The 21,772-nt window shown below is 36.4% G+C and overlaps 2 protein-coding genes across 21 annotated transcripts in view; one reads left to right on the top strand and one right to left on the bottom strand.

The window, feature by feature from the left end:
- Window positions 1-2,935, top strand: part of nedd4l (NEDD4 like E3 ubiquitin protein ligase) — an 80,277-nt gene extending 77,342 nt beyond the window's left edge. For all 19 annotated transcript variants that reach the window (XM_059526008.1, XM_059526007.1, XM_059526011.1 and 16 more), the window contains 3 exons: window positions 372-468; window positions 761-833; window positions 1,123-2,935. In XM_059526008.1, the coding sequence (XP_059381991.1) occupies window positions 372-468; window positions 761-833; window positions 1,123-1,225 (273 nt within the window). In that variant the 3' untranslated portion in view covers window positions 1,226-2,935. The remainder of the gene's footprint in view (window positions 1-371; window positions 469-760; window positions 834-1,122) is intronic.
- A 3,765-nt stretch (window positions 2,936-6,700) lies between these two features.
- On the bottom strand, window positions 6,701-21,694 carry alpk2 (alpha-kinase 2). 2 transcript variants are annotated; one of them, XM_059525991.1, is made up of 12 exons: window positions 21,652-21,694; window positions 21,408-21,456; window positions 18,275-20,331; window positions 14,754-16,203; window positions 12,299-12,452; window positions 11,693-11,823; window positions 10,208-10,246; window positions 9,750-10,054; window positions 9,579-9,667; window positions 8,182-8,399; window positions 7,990-8,038; window positions 6,701-7,750 (listed from the first exon to the last, which is right to left on the bottom strand). In XM_059525991.1, exons 3-12 carry the CDS (start codon window positions 20,276-20,278, stop codon window positions 7,549-7,551), a joined length of 4,641 nt encoding a protein of 1,546 aa, XP_059381974.1. In that variant the 5' UTR covers window positions 20,279-20,331; window positions 21,408-21,456; window positions 21,652-21,694; the 3' UTR covers window positions 6,701-7,548. The 2 variants fall into 2 exon arrangements, with proteins under 2 accessions (XP_059381974.1, XP_059381975.1); XM_059525992.1 differs by lacking the exon at window positions 21,652-21,694 and having other exon boundaries at window positions 9,756-10,054; window positions 21,408-21,585.
- Window positions 21,695-21,772: the final 78 nt, after the last annotated feature.

The raw sequence follows: 21,772 nt of genomic DNA, 5'->3' as shown, positions 1-21,772 counted from the left end.
TCCAGTTTGTGGCATTTTCTGATCCTGTTCCCCCATAAAAATATAATGGAAATGCCAAATACCAATACAGAATTAAACACATTTGAATACATTTAAATATAGAATATGAGTCATTGTTAGCAATCAAGCAACCGTATCCCAATGTGCCAGTTGATTACTGGTACATTAACTAGGAAAAGCTTTAAGTGGAGGTTTTCTACTGATGATTATTTGAATAGAATTCTAAATGTATTTATTTTAAGAGAAAAACTACCTTGGTTCCCTGACATGGTTGTTTTGAGAACTTATTCTCTGTAAAATGTTTTCCTTACTGCTAGTATAAAGAAATGAAGTTATTGTTATTAACTATGTCTCGCTATGTCTCAACTCAGGCTGTATTGTTAATGGATGCTGAAAAGCGGATCAGACTTTTGCAGTTCGTCACCGGAACATCCAGAGTGCCAATGAACGGCTTCGCTGAACTCTACGGTAAATAATGCAATACTGTGCCTCATATTAGATCATATCATATAATGTAATATATAATAATATATATGTGTGTGTTATTTTGTATACGTATGTTTGTTTTTCAGAAAATGTTACTGGCATTGTAGTACAATTGTAGTATCATTCCTCTTGACAATTTAATGCAGACAGTCTATAGGAAGATGTTTGTAGCAGCTTCCTCTGGTTTCAGATCTTAGCATTTCCCTTTGAGACCTATATAATGAATTGGCTCCATTTCTGATTGGTCCTTGACGGGTCACCTGATGTCTTGCAGGTTCCAATGGGCCGCAGTTGTTTACTATCGAGCAGTGGGGGACACCTGACAAACTCCCTCGTGCTCACACCTGGTAAAACACATCTACATATCTTCTGTTTATCTCCCATAGAAGGGATTGTTTTATTTTATTTAACTTTATTATATATTTTTAATATATATTTTTCTATTTATTTAATTTGAGTATTTTTATTTATTTTTTTATTTTTGTTTTGTTTTTGTTTTTTTGTGAAAATCCCAAAATAGACCAAAAACAATTTGGTGTTATTCTGAAAAGATGTTACTCTCTTTTAATTTAAAAACAACTATATGTTTGCGTTTAGTTTATCTCAATGATTCCGTTATGTTTTCTTCCCACACAGCTTCAATCGCCTGGACCTCCCGACGTACGAGTCGTTTGAAGACCTGCGAGAGAAGCTTCTGATGGCGGTGGAAAACGCCCAAGGCTTTGAGGGCGTCGACTAAAGAAATCCCTTTATATCCATGCGATCTCCAAACGCAACCGACGAGCAAAGACATGTACAAAACACTCGCACACACGTCTATACTCACATTTACACACTCTCGAGTTGCCATTGTACAGCCAGACCACAGCAGTCGCAGGTGTGTGATGTCAGCACAGTATATGCATGTAATCTGTCTAGCTGGAACGACATTGGCTGTGAACCGTTTTGATGCCAAACAGCCCTGCAGTTTGCCACAAATCATGCTCTCTCCTAATGTTTTATTTCAAAATCCAGCTCTGAGGCCGTGGCGACTTTTATATTGATAGTAAAGAAATTTCAGTATTTGGGTGTGGCCTCAGAGTGGGCGTGGCCTTGATATTCCACCGCAACCAATCCCATTGATTCCACAAACATAGTATAAGTTCAGTGAAGAGGCAACTCTTTTATCAGGTCTTACCGACACCAGATTACCTTGGGAATCACAGCCAGGATGAAGGACACATCCTCATCCTCATCCTCCCTTATCCCGCAAAGTACACCAAGTTTCCCTTTCCTTCCTTCCTTCCTTTGTCGAGGATTATTTTTTTATCTTCTTTTGCAATGCCAGGAAGCAACGGGAATTGTTTTTAATAGTTTATTATTATCGCTGGTATTGTCATTCTTACAGAGTAAATGGATTATTTGTACCAACAATGTGGTTTACTATTTTAAACAATGTTATCGGAAATGCATCAGTGGCCTGGCTAATATTCAATTCAATATCCATATCATTGTGGGTAAAAAAGAAAAAGAAAAGAAAAAACAAGCAAAAAAAAGATTATTGTATTGCTATGAAAACTGGCATGAACATGTATCTTGTGTTTCAATATGATTACGTAGTAATTATAAAGCTATTCTCCTTCTTGGTTGAGAGCAAGGATGGAAAACGTCGACATGCATCGGACATGAGTTTGTCGGAGAGGGTTTTCTTCAATTGTAATAAGTATTGTTCTTATCTTTCTTATGATTATACCTGTTCATAATGCTGTAAATGAGTTTTGTTTTGGGGGAAAGACGCGATTGGACTTTTACTGTACGTGTTAAATCTGTTTGAAGTATTAAAGAGCGACAGAGTGAAGCTATCTTAAAAGCGCTGTGATTCAACACTGCAAGTCTCGTAGACTTTCAGGACATTAACTTTCTTTCTTTCTTTCTTTCTTTCTGTTTTTTTCTTGTTTCTTCTAACACCACTGTACCTAAGAGGGCACTTTATTGATCACACACTAGGGTCATGACACCTGTTTTTTTTTTTTTTCTTTGTGAACTTGAATGTGATTATCTATTTTGTTCTTTTAAAAGCACTCGGTTCCTTGGTGCAATCTCTTCTTTATAATCAGCCTGCTGCTAACATATCAGATCACAGCTCGGCCCTACAGCTGATCTGGAGTCAGTCTGGTTCGTCAGTGTGAATCCGGATCGGCTCTGTAGGAACGACTGGCTCTTTTTCTATTTTCTTTTCCAGTCTTTTATCTGTACTCCTCCCCACTCACACTTTTCGGGCCGCTGTGGCTCTGTAGATTCGTGATAATATTCTGATTATTGTTATAAATGGCCCTTTTTTTCTTTTGTAGGGGCATTTCTTTTTTTATTATTATTATTGATGAGGAACATTTACTGTCTGGTTCCTGCTCACCACAAAACCTTGCGATTCGTATAACTTCGTTCAAAATAAACTGATAAATGGAATTTAGGTGTTGTGTTGTTTTACTGATTTATCCGGAAAGTCTGTGTTTTAGTTGACAAATGACAGGAAATCAACTAAATAAGACTTAAAGTGATATAGGATGGGTTTGGATTGATTGCTTTCAAGGTAAACACATTCATGGTATTTCTAGTTCTGAACCTGCTGGCAGTCGGGTTTCAGTTTTAAGCTGAAGGTTGAGGTGTTTTGTCATTTACTGGATTGTCCGAAGTCGAAAAACAAGCAAACAGGAGGACAGAGTTTTGCTTTATTGTGGGGGTTTTCTTTTTCCAGATATGCAATCTTCCATGTTTTGTTGATTTGAACTGTTTCAGTGCTGCAGGTACAGCTAACCGGGTCTAATCTGGCAACCCTTTTTGTAATCTAGTTCAAGGCTGTGTTGATTTTCTGTTCTCATGCTTAAACATCGGAAGCCTACATCTAAAAATCTTGAAATAAGTCATAAATATATAAAGGTTTTCTTTTAAGTTAATAAAAAAAAAAAATGTTTCATTATAAAACATGTATTCGTAGTTTAATATATACATACATTATTTTTCAAAGGTTTGGGGTGGTAAGATAAAAAAAAAAGTCTCTTATGCTTACCAAGGCTGCATTGATTTTATAAAAAAAAAACTGTAATATTGTGAAATATTATTACAACTTAAAATAACGGATTTATATTTATATTTAGATTTATTCCTGTGATGAAAGCAGAATTTTCAGCATCATTCCTCCAGTCTTCAGTGTCACATGATCCTTCAGAAATTATTCTAATATGCTGATTTGATTAATGAATCCATTATAAAATTAATTATAATGAATTATGAAATCTTTATTTAATATTAGGAATTTAAAATCTCATGTGAATTATTTTATGTAATGTATATTTTTATGTAAATTAAAGTGCAGCAATAAAATATACATTTGTTACAATAGTAAAACTACAATACAATAGTAATATGTTGCTACAATAGTAGTAGTATATTATTAAATGGTTACATTTTCTTACACCCAATACAAAATGATAATTAATATGCGTTATATATTTACACACTGGCATTTCAAAAACGTTGTTTCCCATGCAGTTGACACATTTTCTGGTTTCCTGCTGATTTTTGTTGCTGAACACATGGCACGAGGCTCTGCTGAGCGGTGAAGGAAACTCAGTTCATTCACACATGCAATCAGACGGCTATCAGATCCAAGGACAAGCAAATAAAAGCGGCCTGTATCAAGAGCTCTCTTTCTGCAATCACAAACAAGTCCAACGCCAAATCTGCACCTCCCAACGTCCCGTCACAGCATGAGCTGCAGCAGTGGAAACCCATTCACTACACTGTTTGTCAACACTTCTCAGAAATTAGGTATGATTATGTGAGCCATTTGTGAAATTGAATGGAATAAACTTATTTCAGTACATTGGGGATCTTTTCACACTTTCTGAAATCTCTCGGCTTTTAAAACAGCCATATATCAATCAGTGATTCCATGTTTAAAGAGGCTTTTTGGGTGGTTTGACCTCTATTTATATCTCACAAGTGTCTTAATGATTCTTCTCATGGCTGCAGGTGTCACAGGTTCATTAAAACCGTTCGTGTTAAGAGGAAATGGTGCTTCTAAAGGTTTTTTTTCTGAAGCACTCCCAGGTTTTGGGTTGGTGACCTCGTCCCCACGTCACGGCCGATCAATACTTCGCTAAGCTTATCACAAAACTGTTTGACTAAACCCCCTCTAGGTACATATATGGAGGTTAAAGGAGAGCAGAATGACCAGTTGTGACAGAGACCGGACTTGATTCTCAATTTCTTGCCGTCTGTGGATCTCTGGAAGAGACGATGGGAGGTTATGAGAGTGTGTGAGTGTATTATAAAGGATATTGTGTGTTAGAGTGTTTTGTGAAATACGTCTCTCTTTTTTTTTTTTTTTTTTTTTTACTGCTCTCAGTATTTCTACAGCATGAAGGGTCACGTGGATCAGTCATCTTTACCGGATGGTAAGTTAACTTGTTCACAAAAAGACCCGAGAATGAATATATATCTGAAAAAAACGTTTTATTTTTTTTTATATATATATATATATATCTGAAAAAAACGTTTTATTTTTATATATATATATATATATAACTTGGTCTTATTTAAATGAATATTTTTTTTTAAGTTAAAACTTACTTTTTTTATGTTTATATTGGTTTTATTTATTTTTGTTTTTCATTTTGAAATGAAATGGAGAAGCATTGCCTTGGCAGCTAGCTGAAATATTAAATGTTCTCATTATTTATTGTTTTAAAGCATCTGGGTTTCCATTAAATATTAAGCAGTTAAACAGTTTTCAACATAATACGAAAAGATTCAAGAAAAACAAATCAGCATATTAAAATGATTTCTTGAGGTTCATGTGACACTGAAGACTGAAAATTCAGATTTGATCACAAAAATTACATTTTAAAATATAATCAAATAGAAAAGTTCTTTTTTTTAAATTGTAATAATAGTTCACAATATTAGTGTTTAAAAAAATGAACACAGCGTATATAATTAAGCATAATTTATATTAAGGTACTGTATTATAAAGTATCACATTGATATATTTACATACTTTGCTTATATTGTACATCAGTAATATTTTAATAGCTTTGCAGTCATATATTTCACATGATATTAAAATTCAATCTAAAATGTTTATCTGAACTAACATAGCTGTGGTTTTGACTGCTTTTTGTTATTTTCACTAAAATATGTTTAAAGCTCAATAATGGAAGGACCATCTGTTGAAGAAGGCATAACTAATCATTCAGAGGAGACCATCTGCACGGTTCCCGTCACAATCCACTCCACTGACAGAAATGTGATAACATTTACACATGACCAGAGCACGAGCCAGCTGCTGAAGCAAAGACCAGGGTGAAAACAGCCTGACAGACACGTACAGACCTCGTTCATGAAGTACTGTTAGATCATTCTGAGGGATTCAATAAATGACAGCTATCATAAGTGAAAAAAATGACTTTAATAAACTAGTACACTAAAGGTCTGTCGTCCTCCTGAGCTGTGGAGTGTGACAATGGTGTTTGTATCCTGTGTTGTCAAACGCCATTATCACACTAAATAGCCACGGTGAGACCTCACAACCACCTCAGCCAGTCAGCACAGAGAAACATGATCATGATGATGGATTCTACTGTGGGAATATGAAACTCTGGATATGTGTGTGTGTTTGCTTAATTTTTAAAAGATGTTGATAATTTGGCATCTGGCAAATAGATCATCATAGATCATGTTTGCTATATGTGTGCACTGAACCAGTTGCCAGACAGTATGCGTGTCGTGGCATATTTTTTTCTTTATTAGTATAGTATGTTCATGACAATAAAAAACAAGGATGCATTAAATTGATCAAAAGCAGTGCTATGTGAGTATCATTGAAGTAATGTTGTGGTTTATTCATATTTTAAATAGGTTTTATATCTGCTGTTTTCATTTAAAAATTTACTTAAATTTTGGAATTAAATTTTACACACACACACACACACACACACACACACACACATATATATATATATATGATTTCTCATATATTGCAAAAAAAGTATCATTTATTAAATTACTGTTAAGTGTAATCTAATTTATTTATATACATTCACACACACTCACACACACACACACACACACACACACATATATATATAATATATTATTATTATATATATACACACACACACACACACATTCACTAAGACTACTAATAGGTAAGACTATCTAGATTTGCAGAAAGTAGCAATGGTAACATCAGAGTTTTTAATTTCAAGTGATTGATTTGTGCAGTTCATTAACATTAAAAGGACAAATACCTGGCTTCGAACATGTTTGCTTATATTTAGCAATGAGGCAATAAGTCATTTGACTCTGGAAGGATGATGGAAACGTGAAGGTGGAGGATTGTCATTCTTACTGAGGCAAATCAACAGCTGTTTACTAGGGCAAGTGTACAAACCTTTCCATAGTCTCAGATTTACCACCTCATCACGGCGTAGATGAACTTTAAAAATCCAAAATTCAAGAACAATTCAATACTAAACTCTACATAAAATTTATGTGAAAATAAAGTATATTAACATAGAATATGAGAAGCTTCAAACATTAAATTCTAGCAGTTACATTCAAGTCTAACCATCTTTTACTGCTGTACAGTACATTAGTATCACCCATAAAGTAAATATCTATTTACGATTTAGCAGTTTGATAAACTAAGTACTTATTGCACATATTGTAACAAACAATCATAATAAGAGGAAGTTGTTATTCAGAAGTGCCAGCAGGCTAATAAGATAAAACACTCTAGCTGATACTTCTTTGATTTAAACAAAACATATCACATCGAAAAAGTGTTCTATCAATTGTCAGTCTACTCACTCCTTAAAAAAAAATGTAAAAAATAAATAAAAACCATTAATAAACCCATTTAAATAGCACAAACGAGCGCTCAAGAAAGAAGCTCCCGACTCCTTACAGATGAATGTCATCTTACATTTAAAGAAACATCTCAGAAACATGTTTGTCCCTGAGCAAGAAAACGGCGAACGCTAGTTATCCTACAAGCATACATTCAGAGTTTATGTGCAATCAGGATTTGCCGTTCAGAACGGGGCCGAAGGTTTTTTTCTTCGGAGCCGGTTGTGATTTTGGCTTTGGCGGGCCGATGGTCCGTTTTGGCTTGGGCTGAAGAGAAGTCAGGCCCAGAAGCTCACAGTACCTGTTACACTGATGAAGAGCCTTGAACTGATCAATGAAGGACGTGGCACAGTTTCCTCTGAAGCCCTTATATCTGTAATCATAAAAATCAATATTACTTCTTTGTGCTTTCATAAGAACTACACAGTTTTTATTGTAAATACATTTATTTAAATACTTATTTATGTATTATTATTATTACTATATACTGCATTTATACATATTTATATATATATATATATATATATATATATATATGTATGTATATATATATATATATATCGATTTTTATTTTTTAGGATAAATTTGTGATATTTTAAAATCTGAATTTACCCTTTTTTACAGGTGGCAATCCCAACATCTGTCAGTTTCATACCCACACCTGGACATCAAAGAGAATATTTGTAATGCTAAAAATCACTATGCTTCAATTCTTGCAGGTTTCGAGTCTACATTCTTCTTTTTACACTGTTAATGTCATGATGTGCCAGATATGGTCAAATGGAAGAACTGTAAATCATTTACCCTGCATATCGGTGACCAGCAGGTTGCCTTCGGTCTGTGTATAGACCCAGTGCTGGAAGGCGCAGCATTTCTGTCCCGCCTCAGAGTCTCTGCGCATCAGGTTGATCTCCTTCCCGTCCTTCACGGAGTACTTCACAAAATCTCCTAGCAGCTCCTCCTCCAGCGTGGCATAAGGGACGTCGCTAGACGGCCGGTGCACCAAATAAATAGGGATGATTCTGGGAATTTAATTAATTAATACAAATAGTGAAAAAAAAAAATATGTTTTTGAATAAAGTGTGTCCTAGATTCAGTGTTGGGGGTAACGCATTACAAGTAACGGAAGTTACATAATCAGATTACTTTGTAAGTAACTTGTAAAGAAACACATTACTTTATTTACACCAAATAAATAGGGATGATTCTGGGAATTTAACTAATTAATAAAAATATTGAAAAACATTTTTTTGAATAAAGTGTGTCCTAGATTATGAAATGTACTCTACCATTAAAATGTTAGCTTGCAAAAAATTATTTAAATTTCGGCAAGGATGCATTCAGCTTATATATTCAGTTGCATTCAGAGATATATATATATATATATACATACATACATATTATTTCAAATATTTAATAGTTCTATTTCAAGCATGTCAATAACCTTTAAAATAATATCAATAGCATGAAATACCTTCAGATTTCTGGCTAGAGTGAAGAAAGCAATATAAAATTTATATAAAAAAGTTTTAATAAAAATTTATTATGTGTTAAATATACACTGACCAAACATTTTTGTTTTTGAAAGAAATTTACAATTTTCAACAAGAATGCATTCCATTGATTAAAAGTGGAAAAAAATACATTTATAATTTTTATTTCAAATAAATGCTGTTTTTTCTTTCTTTTCTTTTTCTTTCTACTACTCGAATTTATCACAGTTTCCAGGAAAAATAATGAGCAGCACATCTGTTTATACAACACTGATAATAATAAAAACTGTTTCTTACACTAATCAGCATATTAGAATGATTTCTGAAGGATCATGTGTCACTGAAGACTGGAGGAATGATGCTGGAAAATTCAGCTTGGCATCAATACATTCAAATAACTAGAAAACACTTCTTTTTAATTTTAAATAAAAAAATAATATTTCAAATATCACTAATTTTACTGTATTTTTATACATTTGAAAAAATAGTTTGAATGGTAGCATAGATGTTCCTTAAATTAGAAAATCTTTGCTAACCTTTAAGTTCATTGTGTCAAATTCAAACACTAAGAAAGTGTACTTATTAAGTAAATGTAGAAACTTTTCCACCTCATACAATTGCATTATGGTTAGATACAATACAGATCCTCTATGTAGAAGTTTCCCAGTACTTTTTACACTTCACAAGTTTGTGTATTGTTATACTTACTCTGGCACCTCTCCAAATGATTCTGTAGACTTGGCCACACTATTGTATGCTTTAAAATATTCCCTGGCGGTATTCTGCACATGACATTCCTAATTAAAAAACAAAAAATGAATCAGTCCCAAATCTCCTTCAGCTAATTTCTTAATTAAACATCTCCCTGGAGACATTCACTCTCACCTCCACAGCCAGGCTGTAGTTCTTCTGGACAAGTTCCCCGTTATTTTTGGTCCCATAGCCGATGGCATTGTGTACTTTCAGGACGCAGGGATGGCCGGGGTTGAAGCTCGGCAGATTGCCTTCTCTAAGAGTGGTCCTGAAAGCCTTGCGATGTATGCCTTCACCGAAGTGGGCCTTTTCAGTCACGATGCTCGCTGGTTGATTCTCCCCAAAGTACTGATCTGAGAGAAAATCTTCCTTAAAGAGAAGCGGGCTGCACTGGATGTTCTCCTCATCTCCGTCCACAACCCTGGGCTCAGCTGGGAGATCGATGAATAGGATGAGAAGTGATGTAAAACAACCCATTAAAACATATACACCTGTCAGATTTTCATAAAAGAAAATCTCTGTTATTTAGCATACTGTTCATACTATTTTAGCTAGAGAGACCATGAAATGAAAGGTCTGTTTACCTGGCTGATCATGACTCGGAATGACTAGTTCCATAAGCACTGAAATCAAAAATTTGACACAGTTGAGTCAATGAGTATAACATACTTGATTGCCTACTCATGTTTGCAGATTTACAATGTGAGGATTCAGACACTTTCCCAGACACAATTTGTATATATTTGACACTGAAATTCAGAATGTGTATACTCGTGTTCAAAAGTTTGGGGTCAGTTTTATTTTTTTAATAGAAATCAATGCTTTTTATTCAGAAAATATTAGTGCTGTCAAACGATTAATCGCGATTAATCGCATCCAAAATGTTTTTGTTTACATAATATATGTATGTTTACTGTGTATATTAAATATATATATATATATATATATATATATATATATACACACACACACACACACACACACACACACACACACACACACACATGCATAGTCTATATTTCAGAAACAAATATTTTTATATATTAAATAATAGTTAATATATATAAATTATATGAATATAAATTTAGACATGTAAACGTCAATATTTTCACAATATATACTGTATGTGTGTGTGTATATATATATATATAAAACATTTTTGTATGCAATTAATAGATTGTCAGAACTAGAAAAAATGCATTACATTAAGCAAAAATGACAGTAAAGGCAATAATAAATATGGTACAAAAGATTTATATTTTAAATAAATGCGGTTCTTTTCAGCTTTCTATTCATGGCTTCCACAAAATAAGCAGTTTTTAAGATCATATCACAATAAATGTTTTTTTTTAGAACCGAATCAGAATATTATAATCATTTCTGAAAGATCAAAAGACTGGAGTAATTGCTGAAAATTCAGCTTTGATATCATTGGAATAAAATAAAGTATAATAAAATAGAAAATACCTATGTATTTCTCTTTCTTCCTTTCTTTTATTTTATTTTTGCAGACATATAAAAGGATGTCTGGTAAGAAATTTTAAATTGTAATAATATTTCATGATATTATTTTTGGGGGGGGGGGGGCAAATAAATGCAACCTAAACATTTGACATTTTAGAAACTAATGCATTTTTTAGGAGTCTTTGATGAATAGAAAGTATAAAAGAGCAGTATTTATTTGAAATGGGAATTGGGGAGTCTTTACTGTCACTTTTGATCATTTTAATAAATCCATGCTGGTTAAAAGTATTAATGTCTTTTCAAAAATCGTACTATCCTCACACTTTTTAACGGTAGTTTATTATGTATGGATTGTATTCATGCTGCACACTTAATTTACTTAATTAACTGTCGAATTGTATTAAATGTAGTGAGCCTTTTCGGAAGCAGGAGAAGACTTTATCTGGCTTTCTATAAAACTATTACCTCATTCACCCTGCTGAAACTTAAGAGCATGAGTTTCTGCTTTAACTTTCTGCTTAGTCATGGAGTACATCAGCAAATTAAAATTTTAATTTATAGCCTCTTTAATCATTAGTCTAGAAAAGCAGCCCTCTTCGTCTTACCCTCAGATGTGAGATGGTACTCTGAGGTCGAAACAGAAATGTTGGCAGCATTCAGGCTGCATTTGTACAGCCCTAGATCTTTCCTGCAAGCCATTAGGATTGTCAAAGTGAAGCGGCCGTCATCCTTCTCTCTACAGAAAATAGAAAAACATTTAACTGAACATTTATAGTGAATCAATAATTCTGGGGAAAGGGTCCTAGAGACTAAACATAGTGGTCTATGCAGACCAGATGTTCATTTCTGAACCCTGCAGTTAAACTTCAATCACAGCTTACAAAACATCTCAGAAGGATCATTCTGGACTGCAGAGGCCTGTTTGAGAGCGTCTGAGGCACAGTCAGCATTCAGTAGGAATGAATCACTCTGTTATGTAAAAGGTTCATTTCGCTCCCACTCCAAGTCATGGTTGAATCACCAGAGCGCTGATGTTCACTCAGGTCTCTGCCAAAATTTACAGCAGATTTGGACAAGAACAGAGTGCCACCAAGTGGTAAAAGAGCTACAGTATAATGATGACTTTGCATTTAATTTTGGACCAGAGACAGACGATAAGGTAGGTAGATAATGAAGAAGCAGCGGCTGATAGGAAAAAACTGTTTTCTTACACTTTGTTTATCTCTGACAGCACTGTTCCCTCTTTAGTCCACTTAATGGTGGCACCAGGTGGGACGGGACTGAACTTGCACCAAAGCAAGATGTTCTGGGGGTCAGCAGGGACTGGGTCAGCCTGGATCTCTGAGACTACACGAGGAACCACAACTACAACAAAAACATAAAAATGCATAATTTATAGCCCTTTTTACATGAATTTATTTGATAAAGCCAGTTGGATAAACATAGACATTATGTTAAAGGTGCAGTAGGTGATTGTCTTAAGAAATTGTTTTTGTTATGCTAAATGAAAGTCTCTTCACAATCCCTATAGCAGTCATTAACTTAAGTGGTCTAAATATATTTATCTGTATTTATATATTCTGTCGAAGGTGTAGGACCAAGAAATGTACAGTATTTCCAATCGAAATGCTCAGTCCGAGTGATTTAAATAGCTTTCCTACCTGCCTGTCAACGTATGTATCTGCATACCTCTGCGCACCCTGTTCATGCAGACAGGATACGTCATCAGTGCGTTCACACAAGCTGTGCAGACAGAGCTAGAATAGCAGACAAACATCAACAACCCGGTCTTCCTTCCTGGTATTGTAGTACTTTTAAAGTTTTCTCACTGGTGAATGACACATGATGTAGCCCAGCGGTTCCCAATTCCAGTCCTCGCTGACATATTTAGCCTGTCTTGCTTAGTTAACACAGATTACCCGATTCAGATTACCAGCTCGTCAGAAGTGAGCTACGTGAATGAACTGTGTTCCGATCGATATGTGTTCATTGCTCCTTACTCCCTAAGTAGGGGTTTACTTCACTTCGGAACATGGGTTGGACAGTGTTGGGAAAGTTCACTTTCTACATGAACTAGTTCAAAGTTCAATTCACAAATTTTAAAATGAACTAGTTCAGTTCATAGTTCAAACTACAAAAATTTTGAACTAAAGTTCACAGTTCCAAAAATGAACTAGTTCATAGTTCTTTTTTTCCATATGTTGCTGCGAGCTATTATTTTTCAAAATTATTGCCACAGCCCATATAGAATCACAGACAGCAATTATGAGGGGACAGCATTTCCCCATTGTTGCTTTAATGCTTTGTCTCCCATTCTCACCGACCTTGTCATAAACATCATAAAATTCTTTTAAATGATCATACGCCTTCTTGCTACATGCTGCTGTCGTTTGCTGTTTTTTTTTTTTGATGACGCGTCACGCATGCGGCAGAGCGACACTGGTGGCTGGTGTTGCCAGATTGGGTTTTTTTCCGCTACATATTAAGACCCGTTTACGGTGTGTTTTAGCCAGGTTTTCGCCTGGAAGGCTCTATAGAAATCTGGCACCCTATTGAACGAAGTTAACCTGAGAGAGCGTGCCGTTCACAGACACCAGAATAAACGAGTTCACAGTAACGTTCATAAGGCATTAATACATCACGTTCAGTTCACATTCGCCCAAAATATGAACGAGTTCATGAACTATCGTTCAATGAATGCGTTCAGGCACAACACTGGGGTTGGAATTGGGAACTGCTGATGTAGCCTATTGTAGTAATGCGGTCTCTGGTGTGTTTTCTGGTATGTGAGCATAAATGCGTTCAGAGGACGTGGCTTTGAATGGCAATTGCAGGTAGGGTGGGATGTTCACTTACAGTCCTATCAGGCTAAAGTTAGCATTTTCCAAGATCTCCTACTGCACCTTTAAGACTTCGTCTTAAGACCAACTGTCAGTTAGCCAAAAGGTAATCAGACTTACTTTTTGCATTCAAATCAGTCCATTTTACCTTTTTTTAAAATAGACTTTAAAAAGTTATGACTAAATGAAAAAGTAACTTTTTAAGAAGCAGTTTGTGCAACTGGCCCCTGGATTCCTTTGTATACCACTCCAAAAACAACTTGAATCAGCCTAAGGTGATTAGCTGGTATCTGTCGTGCACAAACAGAACCAAAACACAAAATAACCTTCACTGTCGTTACTCCTCCTTTTATCCTTCCGGAGCTTCTCCATGGGACTCGAGACCGGTGAGGGGTGCAGGTTTCACTCATTTTCAATTACTCCACCGGTTTTAGAGATTTATGGTCACTTGACCAATTGGCAAACCAGTTAAAACCACCTTAACTATATTTGGAGACAAGCTAAATCATGCAGCTTAAACCAGTTCAGACCAGCAAACCACATCAGACTGGGTCAAGTTACATGGTTCTGACTCAGGAATGCATACTATAAAAATATAAAATGTGTCCTGTTCCTGAAGGCCACTTTTCTGCTGAGTTTAGCTTGGGTCCTAAACAAACACACCTGAACCAGATAATCAAGTTCTAGAATACTTCCAGACAAGTGTTTTTTGGCAGGTTGATGCTAAACTCTGCTGGATATTGAGCCTCAGGTAGCAGAACTGGACACCACTGTTCTACTGGATTGACTTCTAATTTGAAGTTGAACAGGAATGGATTTGGAGAACCTTCTTTGGGTATAGGAGTCTTCTGCTTGACAACCTCACTGTAAGCTCTCCGGGTCGTATCTTCTCCATCTTTTCTTGCTTGGCGGAAAATAGTGGGCAGCTGGGGCCTCGTCCTGATCGGAACTGCTCCAGAAAGGTCATCTGCGATTCGCCTGCGCTTGATGTCATCATTCAGCATGCTGGGTAAACACATGCTTGGAGGATCAGAGGTGCACGTCTTTTTTTCCATTTTGGCTGTGTTACCAGCATCTACTTTGAGTTTCATAGGGGTGGCTTTCTGAAAGGCATCTACACTGCCAAAGTAGGGTTTTACTTTGGGTCTCACTGAAATCACTTTCTGAGTGCTATCTTTGTTCGTAACGTCTATTTTAGTGGGAAGATGAGATTCTGGTTTATCCAGACCAATTGATGCTACCTTCAGGTCAAGGTTCTTCTGAGTGCTTCTGTTCCCTATGTCACTCAGTTGATCATTTTCGGGTTTTGGTGTCCCGTGTTGTGCATGCTTCTTTTTCTTTTTCCCTTGGGTTTTAGCAGCGATCTTCTCTGTGATAATGATGGTTTCAATGACTGTAACTGGATGATCTTCACAACCATCTCCTTTTGAATTGAATTCCTCTTTCATCTGGGATGGGGGCTGAAGATTTTGCTTCTTTGATGTTTGAATCCCATGTTGCTGCTTCTCTGCTGGTTTCTCCTTATGTTCAGAGCATGTTTTACCATCTGAGGAAGTTTTGGAAGTCATGTGAGGCATATTGTCAGTTTTGGGTCGTTCCTCATAGTTTGAAAATGATAAATTATTTAAACTGGGGTCTTCCAAGTCTAGAGTGACATATCCAACACGTTTGTCTTCAGACACCGTAAAACGCTGTCCTGTGAGTAAAATTAACTTAGAAAGCTCTTTGCTGATGTCACAGGTATCACTGTACTCTGCTTTTCTTTTAGTGTCCTTGATGGAAGGTTCATCTGAATCTCCACTGGATGAAGATGAAGACTGGTCAGGGCATGTATGAAAGTGATCTTTAAACGGATCGTCACTACTGACTGATTTTTGATCACTCTTAATGTGTATCTCATTAATAATACCTTTAGGTGAAATATCCTGTGGACTTTTCAATAAACTACTATTGAGGAAAGTATTTGCAGTACTGATTGGAGCAAACGGCATGATAAACTGTGGAAATGTAATTATTTCCTCCTCTTTTGGCTTCACGGTGAACTCCTCATTGTTACAGTGTACAAACGTTTCATTTCCTTCAGCACGTCTGCAACTGTTCGACTGAGAGGCACATGTGTGGAGAGCAACATCGGAGCTGTGACGCCGCTCCTCACCACTCACACAGTCAGTTAAATTCTTGCTGCTGGTGCACACTGAGATCCTTTGAGAATTAAAACTGCTTGTGAGTTCAGAAACTTCGTCTCCGGTCACCTCCACCAGTGCATTTCCTTCCGACTGAAACACAAAAACATGGAGAAGACAGGAGGTAGACAGCATAGGAACTGAAGCATTTGTATCATTTGACAAGTCAATTTAGGCCTATTCTCATCAAAACTACATTTAGTTGTTTGTTTACATACCTCAATGAGGCGAAGGTCCGCCTAATGCAAAAACCATTATGCTTTCATGCTGCAGTCTATAGCCACGTTACTAACAATGGAAGGGATTATCTCTATTATAGTGATCACAGCCACTGTGTAACTTAAGTGAACCAATCACAGCTCTCCCACGGTCTCAGTAGTCTGTGGGATTGGAGAAACTGTCGTACAGTACAACACTGAGTTTGAGAGCAGGGGTCGTATTTCGGCCCTCAACTGTGCTCGTGCCCCTCACCCACTGCCTCTCCTGTTGCTCTTTTGCTCTTGCTGGTCTATTATCATCGGTCACCCTCTATAATTAGTTTGCACTTCTATTATTGTATTGTATTGTACTCTGCACCTCACGTTTCTTCAGCAGCCATATATGTATGAGGAGGGATCTGAATGTTTAAATTTTTGTGAGTGTATTTGAGCCATACTTTTGTAAAGGTTTGTCAAAATGACTCTAGAAGAACATTTGAGTAGAAAATGGTGGAAAAATGAAATACACAAATAAATAAAAATACAGTTAATAAAATAATATTTCTTTAAATGCAGAAAATTGTAATCTGTGTCTGTACAGAAAGAGAGAGAGTATCTGTGTACATTATGAAGTGATATTTTTGTGTGGAATGACTTGGCTCTTCCAGCACACAGTGTATCATAATAAATAATGAAAGTCACGATGAAAGTGTTCCACACATGTAAGACCTATTAAAAGAAATGTTAAAGGTGACAGGCTATATAAGATCACATTCCATCACAATAATATGTGGAAGGTTTTACATAATGGAAATGGTGACTAATAAAACATTAGCAAAAAATACCATGGTACTGACATGGTTTGTTGGACATGTTACCATAGTAATACCATGTTTTTGAAATTGAACTAGGGCTGTAGCTATCGAATATTTTAGTAATTGAGTATTCTACTAAAAATTCCATCGATTAATCGAGTAATCGGATAAAATGTGTTCTTGCATAATTAAAGTGCAATATTAATTATGCAAGAGAAAATAAGACTCCAGGGTCTCTTAAATTGAACAACTAAGTTTCATTTTTTTAGAATTTGTATTTTTTTATTTTTTAAATGCATAGAATGCAATGCATGCATCACAAATAAATATTTAATTATTACCCATTGTTTCTCAGTCTGTACTTGTACTGTGAACAATGACAAGTTGACAGATGAATTAAGATGAATTAAGTGCATTTAAATTCCGTTTTTATGACTGGATTCCACGTTTCCCTCCGTGTTTTCTGCATCGCGGAAATCATAGGACCCTAGTTGTGGTATGCCAGCTCTATCTTGCAATGGACACACGTCACGACGTTCTCTTTACGTTTGCCCGCGCTCTCAAATCAAAACACTGATGACTCCTTGCAGTATGCGATTTCGGACACAGCGCTTGTCTCCTTCCGCTTTGTGGGTGACGTAAACGCGTTGTGTCACATTAAAAAAATCATTGCGAAAGAACCTGACGTGAGATTTAAAATAAATTAAAAGAGGCTTCGAGGCAGAGGAATTTGCCTCGATCATTTTTTGTAATCGATTTACTCGAGTTACTCGAGGAATCGTTTCAGCCCTAAATTGAACCTTTGCATTCTTTGCCATACAGTACCTATATATAAATACCATGGTAAGTGAATACAGTAAGCATTTAGTAGCATTTTTATGCATGATGACTTGGCTCCACCAGAGTAAATTTTTAGGTACTAATGCTGAAACTGTGTGGCAGTTACATTAACACTCAGGTTTTAAAATTTGCATTCAATATGTGTTTGCTTCAGCACAGTTAACCAAAACTAATCTTAAATTTAAACTGAAACCCTGAAACGCAAATCTCTCAATACAAACAGCAGAAGATCTAAAGAAAACTCAGTCAAAACTGGCATCTACAGTATGTTTCCATGTGCTAATTGTATTTGAAATGTGCTAGTCATCTCACCTTTGTACTCCAAAGCTCTCCAGGGATTTGTCGAGTTCCATAAAGCTTGGCACTGGCCTCGTTTGCAGGAGATTTTGATGCATTAACCATGGCTGCATCTGGTTTATTGGATGCTGACCTCTCCAACATACTCATGTTGTTCTCCATGGTTGTATTGTCCTGTCTGTCTGAGTCTGAATGAGACGGAAGTCCATCTTTATCAGCTTGTTTAAAAAGAGTTCCATTAGTGTTATCAGACTCAACTAGTCCTCTACTCAAGGCTTGACCTGGTTCTTCTGGTTCTAAGAGGTTCAGACATGTCTTTCCAGTGATGTTTGCATTATCAGGACTTGTGCTTTGCTCAAAAATGTTGTCTTGGATTGCCATACCATGCTTAGGATCAGTGCTTGAAGTGTTAGCGCTGGTAAAAGAGTCTTCTGAATAGGTGTTAACTGCCTGGAACCAGTCTGAAAGTGCACTAGCCCAGCTGTCTGAGGATGACCAACTCTCAACAGGTGGAAACCTCAGCTCCCAGTCTTCAGTGTGGTGGTCAATTGAAATGTTCTCTCTCCTGGAGTAATCCGAGGCTTTTGTTTTGTCTGGATGGGCTGTGGTGGGGCTGGGAGAACACGAACAACCCCACATGTCAAAAATAGCACCCTCATCCTCTTCACCCGCCAAGAACTGGCAGGCATCCAGCCACAACTCGCTACCAGCCTCAACATCATGTTCCATTCTTGTGAACTTTAAGCAAGCATCGTCAAAGTCCTCAGAACATTCACCTAAATCTCTATTTGTGACAGGTGTTGGGCAAACGATCACTTGTGAGAGATCCTTCTCATGTTTTTCACCAATTTGTGAGGCTTTAAGCATGGATCGGTGGAAAAGTGACTCAGAATCATCTGTTTTCTCAGTTGCCAAAGGTTGCACCCTACTGATGTCCAATGGGAATTTTGTTTCAGTCGTTCTATCAAGCATGGAATCTTCTGTTCTGTTGGATTCTGATTCTGTTACATCAGGTTTTGAATCCTGTAGTAGATTCGGAACCATTTGGGTTAACGCGCCGGTGCAAAACTCAACATTTGAGGAGGCCAAGTCTTGATTTGCAGTCTGAATGATCTCGCTGTCATTGACCAGCCATTCAGCTGTTTCCAAGACATTTTTGTTCAACCCCAAAAAATCTAATACTTCAGAGGCATGTTTTAAGATGTTCAGAGTGTCTGCTTCATGCAAATCAGCCAAAGATAGATGAATCCCAGTCTTTGGATCTTCTGCTTGTGAAGAGGTTGTGAAGCCACAACATATCAAGTCCTCTGCATTGTCCTTTATTTCTGGATCAGTTGCTGCTTCCACTGCTAAATCAACACCTTCAGATGTATCATGGCAAGTCTGGATGAGGGTTTCAGAAGAAGTTGCATTGGTCTCATTGCTTGCACCATTCATTACATTAGAGACAGTATCTACCAAGGGATCATCATCATTAGCCATTGGCTTAACATCAAGTCTAATGCTCTCAAAAGAGGCATATTGGTTTAAAATGGTGTCTTGGCTCATTTCTTCTTGTCTGTTGTGATCTGTTAATAATGGACTCATTAAAGTGCCAGGAGCCTCATTTGGATCCTCTTTAGTGTTTGAGTTACCATGTTTGTCGTTTTGATTTCTGTCTAATTGGTGAACTAGGTTAGTACTGTTTGTGATACTGTCAGTCTCCATTATAGCAGCAGTACTGAAGTCACAGTTATCACTTTTATTCATCTCTATCATTGCAGTGTGATCCAGGGGCTGTGTTAAGACTACACCACTCTCATTTTCTCTTTCATTGTTTGTATCATGGATGTCAGGGGTCCCATCCTCGCACGGAACTGGCATTATTCCTGAGCTTCCTGAGTCTGGATCAGGGACTAAACTAAAGCTGTCGTCTGTCTGGTTGTCCGTGGCCTGTGTGGGCTCATTTTGCTCTATGGGCGGTGAAACGAAGGAAGAGTTGACAGTGTCGAGGAACAGCAGATTGTCTGGGGTGGCCATGTCAACCCGCTCAGCTGTCGTCTCCTTCTCTCTGGATCACTGCACACACATCACTGCAAGAGAGGAAACGGAAGAAGAGAAAAAAGAAAACAAGAAGCAATTGAATGCATAGAAAACGAGAGCTACAGATCATTTAAAAAAGCAAGAAAAAAGTACTATGGCTTTTAGAATTGGTAACATGCCATTCTTTTTAATAACTTTTATATGATGCTGTCAGTACACCATTGTACAACCACATTATGTTGTGTAAGACATCATAGGGAAAATTATGCCACTATATTGTGAGCCCTATGCATTTATATATATATACTAAATATTTTTGAACAAGAAAAATTCAGATTAAATGTAATAATGCTTTTATTATAGGTTTTATATATAATATTATATAATTAAATATATGATATTTTATTTCAAATACATAGTATATAAAATAAAATAAATGTAAAACTAATTAAGTTAATTTTAGAAATATAGGCCTGAATAACTGCATTCAATCTGAGGTTTTTCCATAACAAACAACCTCTTTTGCTGCCCAAAGGTGTTGGGCTACACTGGAAAACAAAGTGAGTGATTGGTCAAGTGAGTTTCCACTTAGATTTGTATCAGCCTGTGTGTGTGTAATTTCCATACGTCATTCTTAACGTCAAAGCTATCAGATGAATATGACTCAACCCTGTTTTTTCTACACACATGATTTTCTTAAGCTTCTCTTAAACTGTCACTGCACACTTCAGTCAGATGCAAGACGTCATAAATTTAAGAGACGTAACGGAAGTTATAAATAAATAAGGTTAATTATTACCCACAAACACAGCTTGCAACTAATAACTGATTTCAATATGCATGTAAAACATGGAAAAAATAAAAGTTGTGTGCTAATTCAAAATGTTAACTTGATACTGCAATTAAAAAAAAATTGTAAATCAGCTTATGGCAAAATACTACGCATTTTAGAATAATATGACTAAATAAGAAAACTATTCTTTAAAAAAAAAAAAAAGTCACTATACCATTAAACTATAAAATCAAGTAATTCAAATAAATAAAATTGGCATCAGATTTTTTTCAATTTCAATTACAATTAGCAGCCAAAACCATAAAACTTGACAACCTTTGACAGACACATTACCTCGGTTTGGACACATCTGTCATGAGAGATCAAGTCCTGCATCAGATCCCTGCGGGCAGAACACATCAGAAAAAAATTCCCAGACAATGAAGCTTTTTTTTTTTTTTACATCCAAAAGGGCAATTATACTTAACGGTGATGTAGGTCTGGAGAATATGAGGTTCACATAAAGCTGACAGGTCTTGGGGGTTTGGGGAGAGGGGTTATTTTTAGTCCACATCCCCCTTGGTTCAAAGTGGGTTACCTGATAGCTGAGACATGTGCCATGCCGGACGATTTATCACTTCATGGCTAAATTTGCCTGCCTTGCGATCATCAGAGTTGACAAACATCGTGTTTTCATCTGTGAAGCCAGAATGAGATTA

The sequence above is a fragment of the Carassius carassius genome, chromosome 36, assembly GCF_963082965.1.
Source record: "Carassius carassius chromosome 36, fCarCar2.1, whole genome shotgun sequence".
Taxonomy (NCBI): domain Eukaryota; kingdom Metazoa; phylum Chordata; class Actinopteri; order Cypriniformes; family Cyprinidae; genus Carassius; species Carassius carassius.
This window is presented reverse-complemented; position numbering and strand designations above follow the sequence as displayed.

Coding starts and splice junctions, on each gene's coding strand:
- alpk2 (XM_059525991.1), bottom strand. CDS start 20,278: ATGGCCACCCCAGACAATCTGCTGTTCCTCGACACTGTCAACTCTTCC. Junction 8,400..9,578: donor TCATTTGGAGAGGTGCCAGA/GTAAGTATAACA, acceptor TTAAATTCCCAG/AATCATCCCTATTTATTTGG. Junction 7,751..7,989: donor ATTGCCACCTGTAAAAAAGG/GTAAATTCAGAT, acceptor TTATGATTACAG/ATATAAGGGCTTCAGAGGAA.